This window comes from Physella acuta, unplaced genomic scaffold, assembly GCF_028476545.2.
Source record: "Physella acuta isolate Inbredline_101_S28 unplaced genomic scaffold, ASM2847654v3 ptg000416l, whole genome shotgun sequence".
NCBI lineage: Eukaryota > Metazoa > Mollusca > Gastropoda > Physidae > Physella > Physella acuta.
The window spans coordinates 228,612-244,383 of record NW_026731935.1 but is presented as its reverse complement, the minus strand read 5'-3'; the positions used below and the strand labels follow the sequence as shown (position 1 = coordinate 244,383).

Sequence of the window (15,772 nt, the reverse complement as noted above, 5' to 3'; positions counted from 1 at the left end):
TGACATGGGCCACTAGGATGACATGGGCCACTAGGATGACATGGGCCACTAGGATGACATCGGCCACTAGGATGACATGGGCCACTAGGATGACATGGGCCACTAGGATGACATGGGCCACTAGGATGACATGGGTCACTAGGATGACATGGGCCATGAGATAACATCATATGCTCCTTAAGGAAGCAGATGTGATAATGGCATACTGATGTGCAGTAGAAAAACAATCTAAATAAATAACAGGCTAATGTAGAAATAAAACAGATCAAAATCTTTTTTTAGCGCAATTTCCATTCTGGAGAATTGCGTTTATTAACTCGTCATTTCTGGGAATGGATGGATGAATGAATGAATGTATGGATGAATGTGTGTCCGCAGCTTTAAGTCGTATCTCCTCATCAACGAAGCAATATCGAGGACTAGTTCCAAAAGCAATTTTGTTAAGCAAGTTACGAGGATGAACATAGGCCATAAAAATTCCGGGTTTCTTTCATGGATTTCCCGGAAAAGCCAAAAAACCTCGAAAAAATGCCGTTTTTTGCCCATATCTCGGCAACCAGACCACTTAGCGAATTGAAACATGTACCAATCGATTCCTGCCATAATTTAGAACAATATTGCCGAAGAAAGTTTTCTTCGAATTAGTAGGCATTTTATTCAACCACACCACACGCGTCATCACGTTCAATAGCTGCGCCATCACGTTCAATGGCTGCGACATCACGTTTGGTAGCTAGGCGCGCAATGGTTTTTAGTCATGTTACTCTATTGTAAATAAAACATTTAAAATACCGAAAAAAATTAATAAAAAACGTTTTAATAACTAACCAATGGTTTTACTAACCCTGCTCTTGATTTACGCTACGACAGAGCTATTTTTAGATAACATAAGGAAATTGCGCTAAAATTGTCACTAGACTTTTTTAATTACTTGTTTTTAATTATGGTTTTGAAATCGATGAAAATTCACAGTACTTTTTTTTCCTAAAAAAATGATGAAGTAAAACAAATAATCTATTTATTTCCTAAAAAAATGATGAAGTAAAACAAATAATCTATTTATTTACTAAAAAAATGATGAAGTAAAACAAATAATCTATTTATTTCCTAAAAAAATGATGAAGTCTTAGTAAAACAAATAATCTATTTATTTACTAAAAAAATGATGAAGTAAAACAAATAATCTATTTATTTCCTAAAAAAATGATGAAGTAAAACAAATAATCTATTTATTTACTAAAAAAAATGATGAAGTAAAACAAATAATCTATTTATTTACTAAAAAAATGATGTAAACCAAATAATCTATTTATTTACTAAAAAAGCTTGGAACCCCTGGACCTCATGGCCCGGGGATTTTGTCCCCGTTGGTTACATGGTTGCTACGTTACTGACGGTATCTAACGTGAAATGCGTTGTTTTAGTGTCCTTCAGTTCTGTTTTCAAATACGAATCGGCATTTACCACACACTATAAATACCTATAGAAAATTTTTAAAATGTCCGATTTAAAAAGCATTTTTAAAAATAGGTAATTGATAGGTCCTATATATAAAACGATTTAACTTGTAATAATCGGGGTTTACCGATTGCTGCGTCTATTTCCCATTGATAACTTTTGTTAAATGACAGGTTGAACATGTAACAGGTGAGAGTTATCTAGAGATGGTATTTTACGAAGTTATTTTAATTATTATCAAATTAATTATACGTGTGTTCTTTGCCATCTATGTAAATTATAACAAACTTTTTTCCTTTCAATAGTTCTAATGTGTTAGCAACACGTCAGCTAAACAGATAATAAAACACATCTAGCCGCCCTGAACATCGAGATGATGACGTGGATTGCTCTGCTGTTGGTCGGGTGGGCGCTTAAATCCTCTGAAGGTCTGTCAGCTCTCAACAATAATGAGAAGCTGTGTGTGTGTGTGTTTGTTAGTGTGAATGTGTTCGTAAGTCTTTATGTGTCCGTGTTTTTGTCTGGTGGGTATACATGATTTTTTTTGGAATTACTAGAAAGTTAGAATAAGCATATACTGTATTCAAGTCGTACAAATGGTGTAATACTCATTTGTTAGAGGTTCTAGTGAGGGAGGAAAGTGCAGCGTTGGGAAGTGGGTGGGGCTAGGTAAAATGTGATAGCGTGTGTCTGGGTGGGGGGGGGGGGGGATAGGATGTGATGGGGTGTGTGTGGGAGGCGGTTAGGTAATATGTGAGAGTGTGTGTCTGGGGGGCGAGGGATGGGATGTGATGGTGTGTGAGTGAGGGGGGGGGGCTAGGTAAAATGTGAGAGTGTGTGTCTGGGTGGGGGGAAATAGGATGTGATGGTGTGTGTGTGGGGGGGGGGGGGGTAGGTAAAATGTGAGAGTGTGTGTCTGGGGGGGGGGAGGGATAGGATGTGATGGTGTGTGTGTGTGGGGGGGCTTGGTAAAATGTGAGAGTGTGTGTCTGGGGGGGGGGGGGGGGAATGATCTGATGGTGTGTGTGGGGGGGGGGGGCTTGGTAAAATGTGAGAGTGTGTGTCTGGGGGGGGGGGGAATGATCTGATGGTGTGTGTGTGGGGGGGGGCTAGGTAAAATGTGATAGTGTGTGAGGGGGATGGGTCTTGATACAATGTGATGGTGTGTGTGTAGGTGGGTTTAGATAGAATGTGATGGTGTGTGTAGCGGGGGGGGGGGCTAGATAGAATGCGATGGAATTTGTGGGGGGAGGGGTCTGTGTAAAAGTTAGGTAAGAATGTGTATCGCCAATATGATGAAATAAAACTGCATGAAGTCAATAAACAGAGCAGATATGTGATGCACATTTTCACGAGATTTGTGATGACAAAAGAGACTCTAATAATTCATGAATTAATTCCAGCTGCCAGCCCCACCCTTGAAGATATAGCAGCTATTGAGTGTCCATCAGAGCGGCCCAACATCTGCCTCCCCTATGGCCTGTGCTGTAAGGACGATGCTTTCTGTCATGCCGGCCAGTGTGAAGATTGTTTCCCTGCTGGGGTTAATGACCTCTTGACCTGGTGCAGGACACACGGCATCCACAACGTGTCCGTCATGCGGAGTCCATTGTGTCGTCTGGCGTGTCAGGCTCGCTATGACGTCACAGAGCTGGTCGCTAGTCCAGGTATGTTCTATTGACGTCACGGTTTTATTGACGTCACGCGTTTGGTGAAAATTGTGTGTAGTGGCATTATTTCTTCAGACCAATTCTAGCGTGACCACTGCATGAAATCAATTAGCGTGACCACTCCATAAAATCAATTAGCGTGACCACTGCATGAAATCAATTAGCGTGACCACTGCATGAAATCAATTAGCGTGACCACTCCATAAAATCAATTAGCGTGACCACTGCATGAAATCAATTAGCGTGACCACTGCATGAAATCAATTAGCGTGACCACTCCGTGAAATCAATTAGCGTGACCACTCCGTGAAATCAATTAGCGTGACCACTGCATGAAATCAATTAGCGTGACTACTGCATGAAATCAATTAGCGTGACCAATGCATGAAATCAATTAGCGTGACCACTGCATGAAATCAATTAGCGTGACCACTCCGTGAAATCAATTAGCGTGACTACTGCATGAAATCAATTAGCGTGACCAATGCATGAAATCAATTAGCGTGACCACTGCATGAAATCAATTAGCGTGACCACTCCGTGAAATCAATTAGCGTGACCACTCCGTGAAATCAATTAGCGTGACCACTACATGAAATCAATTAGCGTGACCACTGCATGAAATCAATTAGCGTGACCACTGCATGAAATCAATTAGCGTGACCACTCCGTGAAATCAATTAGCGTGACCACTACATGAAATCAATTAGCGTGACCACTGCATGAAATCAATTAGCGTGACCACTCCGTGAAATCAATTAGCGTGACCACTACATGAAATCAATTAGCGTGACCACTGCATGAAATCAATTAGCGTGACCACTCCGTGAAATCAATTAGCGTGACCAATGCATGAAATCAATTAGCGTGACCACTGCATGAAATCAATTAGCGTGACCAATGCATGAAATCAATTAGCGTGACCAATGCATGAAATCAATTAGCGTGACCACTGCATGAAATCAATTAGCGTGACCACTGCATGAAATCAATTAGCGTGACCACTCCGTGAAATCAATTAGCGTGACCACTCCGTGAAATCAATTAGCGTGACCAATGCATGAAATCAATTAGCGTGACCACTGTATGAAATCAACTAGCGTGACCACTGTATGAAATCAATTAGCGTGACCACTACATGAAATCAACTAGCGTGACCATTGCACGAAATCAATTAGCCTGATTGAAAATTAACTAGAAGTTAGGGATTTAAATAGCTTAAAGATAATTTTTTTTAAAATTTGGTTAATTGATTTAAAAAAATATGTGAATTGATTTTGAAAATGAGTAGATAATTTATAATAATAATAAAAATAAATAAATTAATTATTATAATGGTTTCATTGTTTTGTAACATACGTCAATGAATTAAAAAAATAAGTTAATGATTTGTTTAAATAGGTAAATTAATTTTACAAATTGGTAAATTAATTTCCCCCATAGATTCAAAGAAATCCGACGTAGCGCTGTATTGTATGATAGCAGTTGCCATCTTTTTTGTCCTGTATTCTCTGGGCGTGTCTGTCCTGGGTCTCAAAATGTACAGGAGAGAGAGGAACAAAATCTACGCGCCAGTTGACCAGGGGTGGGGTGAACAGGATAAGAATGCCAGCAAAAAGAACAAAAAGGACTCGATAGTTGATGTCCATTTACAGGGTAAGTCGTCTAGTTTAAAGCTGACTGGAAGGTAGTGCATGTAAATAGAAGGCGTAGGAAGTAGGTCAGTGTGATGTAAGAAATAGGTCAGTGGGTGTAAGAAATAGGTCAGATTATATAAAACGTATGTCAAGGAATGTAAGAAGTAAGCCATTGCATGTTACATGCAGGGCAATGGATGTAAGACAAGCCAATAGCAATAAATGAATTGTATCCCAAACTCTCTCATTCCTAGATGATACACATCTAGCTGCAGACGACAGCATCGGATCCACAACTCTTAGACTTTTTACCACCAACCCTCAAAAAGATCAAACCACTGACAATGACATTGATGTCAACAACGGATCTCAAATAATGGAGACTGAAATATAATTCTATGTATCATCAAAACGTCAAGAACGAAGATTGAAGCTGATCACACACAAGTGCATTCCATTGTGTCTTAGAAAATTCCCTAACTTTTTAGGGAAAATCCGAACCAGATAGGGCCTACACACACACATATATATATAGTAACATATGTGTGTGATTATAGTCAACATATGAACGAGTTATCTAGGTGGATCATAAAGCAATCCATTCAAAGTAGTGTAATTGTTATAATTGTGATCAATGCACTTTATTTATTCAAGTGTGTAAACTTAATATATGAACAATAAATACACAATAAATTGCAAATAGTTTGACATAATCGAGCTTCTTTTATACATATTCGTGTCAAAAACCTACAATAAAAAATAAATCTCAAACGTGCCTGTTGTATATGTGTATATAACTTTACTAATTTATTTATTTTATATTGTTCTGATATGTATTGTAACAGTAGCGTAGTAATTTTGAAAGATTTAAAAAAATGTTACTGTACAAGTTAAACTGTTAATTAAAAATGCAATATTTCTAATAAGCTATAATGGATTTCCCAGTGTTATTATTTTAAAAAAAATCATTATTTTATCATGCAACATATTTTGCTGGCGCGTCAAACAATGTATTTTTCTAGACTCGTCATAAATCTATGTTATAAAGTCTGTCAATGAATTCTCCTTTGCCGACCTGTCACAAATGTATTCCCCGTGACTCACAACTACAGCAGACGACCAAACCAGCCACCAGTTTTTGTCAGCGTTTACACGCCAAAGCCTGTGTCGCTGAGGTGAATGCAGTCAACCGTAAAAATGGTGTTGGCGGCACCTGCGACATTCTATGGGTTGACCGCCTTGATGATCAAATAATCAGTTCAACGCAAGAGAGGGTGTTATTTTATAGAGGGTGTTATTTTATAGAGGGTGTTATTTTATAGAGGGTGTTATTTTATAGAGGGTGTTATTTTATAGAGGGTGTTTTTTTTATAGAGGCTATTATTTTATAGAGGCTGTTATTTTATAGAGGGTGTTATTTTATAGAGGGTGTTATTTTATCAACGCCAAACAACGCTAGCTGGTGGCTAGATGTTGAGCCATGTCCATAGTGGCACAGCATGGGTAGACCACGACTGGTACGTGTCGTATAACAAGTAGCTTGTGATATATCCCCCCCTCCATCATTGAACGGGTCCGCCCACATAACTGGTCCATAAAGTGCAGTGTGCACCTGCCCAGGTAGACGTGTTATCGCTGGGTCCTTGGGCTCATTGATTGCTCCAACACGACAGTTGCCTGTGTTCTCTACGACTGGATATGTTGTCACACGCTTGGTTTATTTATACATGGATCTGTTCACGTGAGCAACAAACACACATACATTTTTATTTATAGGCTAGAGCTAGTTAGGGACTAGGGTCTAAGGGTAGAACGATGAAATACTTGGAGCCACTATGACTTCTTTGCACACACGTATTTTACCGTTATCTCTACAGTAATTTATTTTTGTTATTATTTAACATGCATTTTATTATTCTGTTACACTAAATGCTCAAACTAGTGTTGGCCAATGGTATCATTTTTTAAGTCCGGTGTAGGCCCTATAGCCCTATAGTATAATGTTTTCTTCTTTCTTACGGTTCAGCTTTTGTTACATTTCCTGCTTAAACCTAGATTTTTGCCGACAAGCATTACAACGTATCTCTAGTGTACAGTAGCATGACTTACAGTTTGTTACTTCTTACTATATTGTTAACTTTTTGACTTTCAACACACGAAGCTTTCCCCCAAATTGTTTACACCAGACCAAGCGAGACAACTCAGTTCTTTGTCCCCGTTAAACTCGGCAGAGTTACACATCCTGTTCTTTATCTACAAGTGGATCAGCCACAGAAGTGGTTACACTGTCAACAAACGCGTGGCGCCGACAGATGGGTGGGGCCTGGATAGGTTGTTACAGTTGTGTAACACACCGCCGTCTAGCTTGTTACACCATGTCTTGTGTTTGTTATGTTTCTATTGTGTGTGTTCGTTGTTTTTTCAATACTTGGATTTGTATTTGTTCCAGTGATGAAATAATTAAAAGTTAGTAGGCCATTTTCATTTGTTTAGGTCTGTGAAAATACATGTTATAATAAATAATATTCGTTATTGTAAGATCAAGTAATAAAGAATGCAACATCATAAAAAGAACTGGGTGTAAATTTAAGCATGATCAAATTTGGACTGTCCAAAAATTTGGACTGTCCAAAAATTTGGTCGAGTTTTGCAACGATCCCTGGTTGAACACAATGACCCCCGACCCCCCCCCCCCCCCCCCCCCAACTCAACAAAAAGCCTATGGTCGACGTTCTTAACATTTTTTTTTACTTTTCCAAAGATCGTTACACAAACGTGTTGTACAGGTTCTGTACTCACTCCATTCTATATCTATGTACATGTTGTACCTATTGAAGATAGCCACACAACCACATGGTGCCACACAACCACATGATGCCACACAACTACATGGTGCCACACAACCACATGGTGCCACACAACCACATAGTGCCACACAACCACATGGTGCCACATAACCACATGGTGCCACACAACCACATAGTGCCACACAACCACATGGTGCCACATAACCACATGGTGCCACACAACCACATGGTGCCACACAACCACATAGTGCCACACAACCACATGGTGCCACATAACCACATGGTGCCACACAACAACATAGTGCCAGACAACCACATGGTGCCACACAACCACATGGTGCCACACAACCACATAGTGCCACACAGCCACATGGTGCCACATAACCACATGGTGCCACACAACCACAAATAATTTTTCAGTAAATGATTGAATACAATGTTATTATTTCAGAAATGCTGACCAAACGCCAACAAGATCCATTGTACAAATGTGCAGGTTCTGTTTTCTATATACGTTATCATTGATCTGAAACATTGAGTTTAACTTACACAACTAGCTAAACGAAATATCGTGAGGGAAATGTAAGGAAGATAGAAACCTAAAAAACCTATCAACCAAGAACCTATCAGCCAAAATAGAAATCTACAAAACCTATCAACCAAGATAGAAACCTACAAAACCTATCAACTAAGATAGAGAGCTACAAAACCTATCAACCAAGATAGAAACCTACAAAACCTATCAACCAAGATAGAAACCTACAAAACATTAACCAAGATAGAAACCTACAAAACTTGTCAACCAAGATAGACACCTACAAAACCTATCAACCAAGATAGAGAGCTACAAAACATATCAACAAAGATAGAGAGCTACAAAACCTATCAACCAAGATAGAGAGCTACAAAACGTGTCACAACTAAGTCTTGTGTGCCCACAAAAATGAATGACTCAGCGGAAATGTTGGTGTTGACTGAGCGCCTCTACCAGCTAGAGAAATTACTCAACGCAACACTCAAGGCTTCACACAGTCAAGCTGATCCTATTGGTGAGTCACTGGGTCTGATCCTATTGGTGAGTCACTGGGGTCTGATCCTATTGGTGAGTCACTGGGGTCTGATCCTATTGGTGAGTCACTGGGGTCTGATCCTATTGGTGAGTCACTGGGGTCTGATCCTATTGGTGAGTCACTGGGGTCTGATCCTATTGGTGTCACTGGGGTCTGATCCTATTGGTGAGTCACTGGGGTCTGATCCTATTGGTGAGTCACTGGGGTCTGATCCTATCAGATGTAGATTACAAAGCGAAAACTTTTATATATATATATATATATATATATATATATATATATATATATATATATATATATTGTGACGTAACTAAAAGTTCGTTATGCAAATGTCATGATGCCATGGATTTAGTTCGTTATTTATTGTTATACCACACACATTTAAGGATTGTTAAGATTGTTTTAAATTGTTCAGAGAAAAACAGTCAATGCGTCTTCATTAGATATAATAGGCAATGTTGACCAGTCACCCATGACGTGTTAACCAGTCACCCATGACCCATTGACCAGTCACCCATGACGTATTGACCAGTCACCCATGACCCATTAACCAGTCACCCATGACCCATTGACCAGTCACCCATGACGTGTTAACCAGTCACCCATGACCCATTGACCAGTCAGCCATGACCCATTGACCAGTCAGCCATGACGTATGTACCATATTCCAGCACCTGCCGCCCTCGCCCTGTCCGTCTGCTGTCTCCTGACCCTGGCTGTTCTAATCTACCTGTTCTGGCACCACAGACGACAGGTGAAATCACACCTAGAGCCACGTGACCAAACAGATCACTATGGTGATGCTAAAACTAAAAGTAAGCATTGATTTTTCTGAATGGGTCTTCACAATGGTAGTGCCCCCGCCACTGTTTTTAAATTCTACTTTTGTGGAAACCTGCAGGCTTATACGAAAACAATCTGTAGAGAAATTCTTGTACTTGGCTATATCATTAATCTACATAACATCTCTAACTAAATACTCATCGGTAAATCTTCATCTTATAACAGAGAAAATGTTTTAAAAATAGATCCCATCATTTTAATTCTATAGAAAATAAAGTAAAAATTCCAAACAAAACATCTAACATCAAATATCTAACATTGAAACATCTAACATCAAATTTCTAAAATTTAAACATCTAACATCAAATCTCTATCATTGAAACATCTAACATCAAATCTCTAACATTGAAACATCTAACATCAAATCTCTAAAATTTAAACATCTAACATCAAATCTCTAACATTGAAATATCTAACATCAAATCTCTATCATTGAAACATCTAACATCAAATCTCTAACATTGAAACATCTAACATCAAATCTCTAACATTGAAATATCTAACATCAAATCTCTAAAATTTAAACATCTAACAGCAACTGTCTAATATTGAAACTTCCAACATCAAATCTCTAACATTGAAACATCTAACATCAAAATCTCTAACATTGAAACATCTAACATCAAAATCTCTATCATTGAAACATCTAACATCAAATGTCTAACGTTGAAACATCTTACAGAAGAAGCAGCTAGGCCTGAGGTTGACCTACAAGAGTTGATGGCTCAAATCAACGAGAACAAAACTTGCTGTCTGGACAAAGGGAAACTTATAACAGGTGAGAGCTGTATTAGAGCACCTGTATATCACCTGTTACATCTTACAGATCCTACCATGTGTCACCAATCTTACCATGTCTCACCAATCTCACCATATCTCACCACTCTTCAAGTGTGTAACCACTCCTACAATGTCTCACCATGTCTCACCACTCCTACCATGTGTCACCAATCTTACCATGTCTCACCAATCTCACCATATCTCACCACTCTTCAAGTGTGTAACCACGCCTACAATGTCTCACCATGTCTTACCACTCCTACCATGTGTCACCAATCTAATCATGTCTCACCAAACTCACCATATCTCACCACTCTTACAGTGTGTAACCACTCCTACAATGTCTCACCACTCCTACCATGTGTCACCAGTCCTACAGAGAAAGACGGCTGAGCTTCAGATCCAGCTTGACGACATGGGGACGAGACTAAGTGAGACGAGGGCAGCCAGCGTTGGCTGTACACAAGACGTTGTCAACCTGAGGGCCCAGCTCAGTGCTGTAGAGGAGAGACTTGCTAAAGAGAAAAGACAGGCCAGTCACAGTAAGACATCTCATTTATAAGACAGGCCAGTTACAGTAAGACATCTCATTTATAAGACAGGCCAGTTACAGTAAGACATCTCATTTATAAGACAGGCTAGTTACAGTAAGACATCTCATGTTTTGTGTGTACATTCTTGGTATAATTGATTGTGTGTAAGTGTGTAAGATCTCGCATGTTTTGTGTACAGGCAACTCACCAGCCACATCGAGTGCTGCTAAACCCAACCCTTTGGCCAACGCTAAGTTTCTTGAAGAAATTAGAAATTATAGATCAAGGATCGTCACGTTAGAGAAAAATGAAAAAGGTATTTTAAAAGATTACTCTTTTCAGATTGTAGGCCTGCACTTTTATACTGTATTATTTTTATATCTGCTCAACGGATAGTTAAAAAAAGCAAAATATATGTTAATCTGAAGGAATTAGTAACACTGTACAATACATTTGCAACTGCCAGAATTGAGGTCAAAGGTTGAGAAATTAGAGCAACAGCTTCATCAAATGTTGAGAGAAGACAATGGTGTAGCAGTTCATGAAGAAATTCCCGTCACAGAGAGCAGAGAACAAACGTCTCAAAACTCAGTTTTTGGTGAGTCTAGTGACTGTGTTCTTTAGTGAGTCTAGTGAATGTGTTTTTGGTGAGTCTAGTGAATGTGTTTTTGGTGAGTCTATTGAATGTGTTCTTTAGTGAGTCTAGTGAATGTGTTCTTTAGTGAGTCTAGTGAATGTGTTCTTTAGTGAGTCTAGTGAATGTGTTCTTTAGTGAGTCTAGTGAATGTGTTCTTTAGTGAGTCTAGTGAATGTGTTTTTTAGTGAGTCTAGTGAATGTATTTAGTGAGTCTAGTGAATGTGTTCTTTAGTGAGTCTAGTGAATGTGTTCTTTAGTGAATCTAGTGAATGTGTTCTTTAGTGAGTCTAGTGAATGTGTTCTTTAGTGAGTCTAGTGAATGTGTTCTTTAGTGAGTCTAGTGACTATGTTCTTTAGTGAGTCTAGTGAATGTGTTCTTTAGTGAGTCTAGTGACTATGTTCTTTAGTGAGTCTAGTGAATGTGTTCTTTAGTGAGTCTAGTGATTGTGTTTAGTGAGTCTAGTGAATGTGTTCTTTAGTGAGTCTAGTGAATGTGTTCTTTAGTGAGTCTAGTGAATGTGTTTAATGAGTCTAGTGAATGTGTTCTTTAGTGAGTCTAGTGAATGTATTTAGTGAGTCTAGTGAATGTGTTTAGTGAGTCTAGTGAATGTGTTCTTTAGTGAGTCTAGTGAATGTGTTTTTTAGTGAGTCTAGTGAATGTGTTCTTTAGTGAGTCTAGTGAATGTGTTCTTTAGTGAGTCTAGTGAATGTGTTCTTTAGTGAATCTAGTGAATGTGTTCTTTAGTGAGTCTAGTGAATGTGTTCTTTAGTGAGTCTAGTGAATGTGTTCTTTAGTGAGTCTAGTGACTATGTTCTTTAGTGAGTCTAGTGAATGTGTTCTTTAGTGAGTCTAGTGACTATGTTCTTAAGTGAGTCTAGTGAATGTGTTCTTTAGTGAGTCTAGTGAATTTGTTCTTTAGTGAGTCTAGTGAATGTGTTCTTTAGTGAGTCTAGTGATTGTGTTTAGTGAGTCTAGTGAATGTGTTCTTTAGTGAGTCTAGTGAATGTGTTCTTTAGTGAGTCTAGTGAATGTGTTTAGTGAGTCTAGTGAATGTGTTCTTTAGTGAGTCTAGTGAATGTATTTAGTGAGTCTAGTGAATGTGTTTAGTGAGTCTAGTGAATGTGTTCTTTAGTGAGTCTAGTGAATGTGTTTTTAGTGAGTCTAGTGAATGTGTTTTTTGGTGAGTCTAGTGAATGTGTTCTTTAGTGAGTCTAGTGAATGTGTTCTTTAGTGAGTCTAGTGAGAGTATTCTTTAGTGAGTCTAGTGAATGTATTTTTAGTGAGTCTAGTGAATGTGTTTTTTAGTGAGTCTAGTGAATGTGTTTTTTAGTGAGTCTAGTGAATGTGTTCTTTAGTGAGTCTAGTGACTATGTTCTTAAGTGAGTCTAGTGAATGTGTTCTTTAGTGAGTCTAGTGAATGTGTTCTTTAGTGTGTCTAGTGAATGTGTTCTTTAGTGAGTCTAGTGAATGAGTTCTTTAGTGAGTCTAGTGAATGTGTTTTTTAGTGAGTCTAGTGAATGTGTTTAGTGAGTCTAGTGACTATGTTTTTTAGTGAGTCTAGTGAATGTGTTCTTTTGTGAGTCTACTGAATGTTTTAATGCGTTCTTTTGTGAATCTATTGAATGTGTTCTTTAGTGAATCTAGTGAATATGTTTTTTGGTAAATCTAGTGAATATGTTCTTTGGTGAGTCTAGCTATGTTACTTGTTCCAATTTTTTCCATTACAAAGCTTGTTAAACTAGTAAATACTGATATATTTTGCAATGTTTGTATTTTATAGCAAAGCCAACGCTTAGAATAAAAAAAAGCTTTTTTTTTTAATTTTCAGATTCCAGTCTATCATTTGGACCCGGCGATCTTGCTAATTCTAGTTTTTCATCCACTGGGCTTAGTTCTATAAATAGCTTTAGCGAGACACTAGCGAGAAGTGAGACAAGAGACGAGACCGAACGCCAGCCTCTACTCCAATTGTCTGGGGCGACTAGCGGTTCTCATAGTGTTGTCTGAAGTGGGCCTGTAGGAACATTAGAAGGAACTGTCTGATGTGGGCCTGTAGGAACATTGGAAGGAACTGTCTGACGTGGGCCTGTAGGAACATTAGAAGGAACTGTCTGGTGTGGGCCTGTAGGAACATTAGAAGGAACTGTCTGATGTGGGCCTGTAGGAACATTAGAAGGAACTGTCTGATGTGGGCCTGTAGGAACATTAGAAGGAACTGTCTGATGTGGGCCTGTAGGAACATTAGAAGGAACTGTCTGGTGTGGGCCTGTAGGAACATTAGAAGGAACTGTCTGGTGTGGGCCTGTAGGAACATTAGAAGGAACTGTCTGAAGTGGGCCTGTAGGAACATTAGAAGGAACTGTCTGACGTGGGCCTGTAGGAACATTAGAAGGAACTGTCTGGTGTGGGCCTGTAGGAACATTAGAAGGAACTGTCTGATGTGGGCCTGTAGGAACATTAGAAGGAACTGTCTGATGTGGGCCTGTAGGAACATTGGAACTGTCTGGTGTGGGCCTGTAGGAACATTAGAAGGAACTGTCTGGTGTGGGCCTGTAGGAACATTGGAACTGTCTGGTGTGGGCCTGTAGGAACATTAGAAGGAACTGTCTGATGTGGGCCTGTAGGAACATTGGAACTGTCTGGTGTGGGCCTGTATGAACATTGGAACTGTCTGGTGTGGGCCTGTAGGAACATTGGAACTGTCTGGTGTGGGCCTGTATGAACATTGGAACTGTCTGGTGTGGGCCTGTAGGAACATTGGAACTGTCTGGTGTGGGCCTGTATGAACATTGGAACTGTCTGGTGTGGGCCTGTAGGAACATTAGAAGGAACTGTCTGATGTGGTCCTGTAGGAACATTAGAAGGAACTGTCTGACGTGGGCCTGTAGGAACATTAGAAGGAACTGTCTGATGTGGGCCTGTAGGAACATTAGAAGGAACTGTCTGATGTGGGCCTGTAGGAACATTAGAAGGAACTGTCTGATGTGGGCCTGTAGGAACATTAGAAGGAACTGTCTGATGTGGGCCTGTAGGAACATTAGAAGGAACTGTCTGAAGTGGGCCTGTAGGAACATTAGAAGGAACTGTCTGAAGTGGGCCTGTAGGAACATTAGAAGGAACTGTCTGAAGTGGGCCTGTAGGAACATTAGAAGGAACTGTCTGATGTGGGCCTGTAGGAACATTAGAAGGAACTGTCTGATGTGGGCCTGTAGGAACATTAGAAGGAACTGTCTGATGTGGGCCTGTAGGAACATTAGAAGGAACTGTCTGGTGTGGGCCTGTAGGAACATTGGAACTGTCTGATGTGGGCCTGTAGGAACATTAGAAGGAACTGTCTGATGTGGGCCTGTAGGAACATTAGAAGGAACTGTCTGAAGTGGGCCTGTAGGAACATTAGAAGGAACTGTCTGAAGTGGGCCTGTAGGAACATTAGAAGGAACTGTCTGATGTGGGCCTGTAGGAACATTAGAAGGAACTGTCTGATGTGGGCCTGTAGGAACATTAGAAGGAACTGTCTGAAGTGGGCCTGTAGGAACATTAGAAGGAATTGTCTGATGTGGGCCTGTAGGAACATTAGAAGGAACTGTCTGATGTGGGCCTGTAGGAACATTAGAAGGAACTGTCTGGTGTGGGCCTGTATGAACATTGGAAGGAACTGTCTGATGTGGGCCTGTAGGAACATTAGAAGGAACTGTCTGATGTGGGCCTGTAGGAACATTAGAAGGAACTGTCTGATGTGGGCCTGTAGGAACATTAGAAGGAACTGTCTGGTGTGGGCCTGTATGAACATTGGAAGGAACTGTCTGATGTGGGCCTGTAGGAACATTAGAAGGAACTGTCTGATGTGGGCCTGTATGAACATTGGAACTGTCTGGTGTGGGCCTGTATGAACATTAGAAGGAACTGTCTGGTGTGGGCGTGTAGGAACATTAGAAGGAACTGTCTGATGTGGGCCTGTAGGAACATTAGAAGGAACTGTCTGACGTGGGCCTGTAGGAACATTAGAAGGAACTGTCTGATGTGGGCCTGTAGGAACATTAGAAGGAACTGTCTGGTGTGGGCCTGTAGGAACATTGGAACTGTCTGAAGTGGGCCTGTAGGAACATTAGAAGGAACTGTCTGATGTGGGCCTGTAGGAACATTAGAAGGAACTGTCTGATGTGGGCCTGTAGGAACATTAGAAGGAACTGTCTGATGTGGGCCTGTAGGAACATTAGAAGGAACTGTCTGGTGTGGGCCTGTAGGAACATTGGAACTGTCTGAAGTGGGCCTGTAGGAACATTAGAAGGAACTGTCTGATGTGGGCCTGTAGGAACATTAGAAGGAACTGTCTGAT

General features: G+C 40.0%; 2 protein-coding genes across 2 annotated transcripts; both read left to right on the top strand.

Annotated features, from left to right (window-relative positions):
* Positions 1-1,575: 1,575 nt before the first annotated feature.
* Positions 1,576-5,675, top strand: LOC131942642 (uncharacterized). The gene is made up of 5 exons (XM_059302540.1): positions 1,576-1,647; positions 1,764-1,886; positions 2,862-3,125; positions 4,572-4,784; positions 5,020-5,675. The coding sequence occupies exons 2-5, from the start codon at positions 1,832-1,834 to the stop codon at positions 5,157-5,159; spliced, it is 672 nt and encodes a 223-aa protein (XP_059158523.1). The 5' UTR covers positions 1,576-1,647; positions 1,764-1,831; the 3' UTR covers positions 5,160-5,675.
* Positions 5,676-7,122: 1,447 nt separating this feature from the next.
* On the top strand, positions 7,123-13,691 carry LOC131942629 (uncharacterized). The gene is made up of 8 exons (XM_059302512.1): positions 7,123-7,231; positions 8,024-8,621; positions 9,314-9,457; positions 10,168-10,263; positions 10,637-10,807; positions 10,998-11,114; positions 11,265-11,396; positions 13,265-13,691. Exons 2-8 carry the CDS (start codon positions 8,516-8,518, stop codon positions 13,441-13,443), a joined length of 945 nt encoding a protein of 314 aa, XP_059158495.1. The 5' UTR covers positions 7,123-7,231; positions 8,024-8,515; the 3' UTR covers positions 13,444-13,691.
* The last annotated feature ends 2,081 nt before the right edge of the window (positions 13,692-15,772 follow it).

Excerpts from the sequence above, each read along its gene's own strand:
- LOC131942629 (XM_059302512.1), top strand. The coding sequence starts at position 8,516 with ATGAATGACTCAGCGGAAATGTTGGTGTTGACTGAGCGCCTCTACCAG. Across the intron at positions 10,808-10,997 it reads GAAAAGACAGGCCAGTCACA|GCAACTCACCAGCCACATCG; the intron begins GTAAGACATCTC and ends TTTTGTGTACAG. Across the intron at positions 11,397-13,264 it reads GTCTCAAAACTCAGTTTTTG|ATTCCAGTCTATCATTTGGA; the intron begins GTGAGTCTAGTG and ends TTTAATTTTCAG.
- LOC131942642 (XM_059302540.1), top strand. The coding sequence starts at position 1,832 with ATGATGACGTGGATTGCTCTGCTGTTGGTCGGGTGGGCGCTTAAATCC. Across the intron at positions 1,887-2,861 it reads GGCGCTTAAATCCTCTGAAG|CTGCCAGCCCCACCCTTGAA; the intron begins GTCTGTCAGCTC and ends AATTAATTCCAG. Across the intron at positions 4,785-5,019 it reads AGTTGATGTCCATTTACAGG|ATGATACACATCTAGCTGCA; the intron begins GTAAGTCGTCTA and ends TCTCATTCCTAG.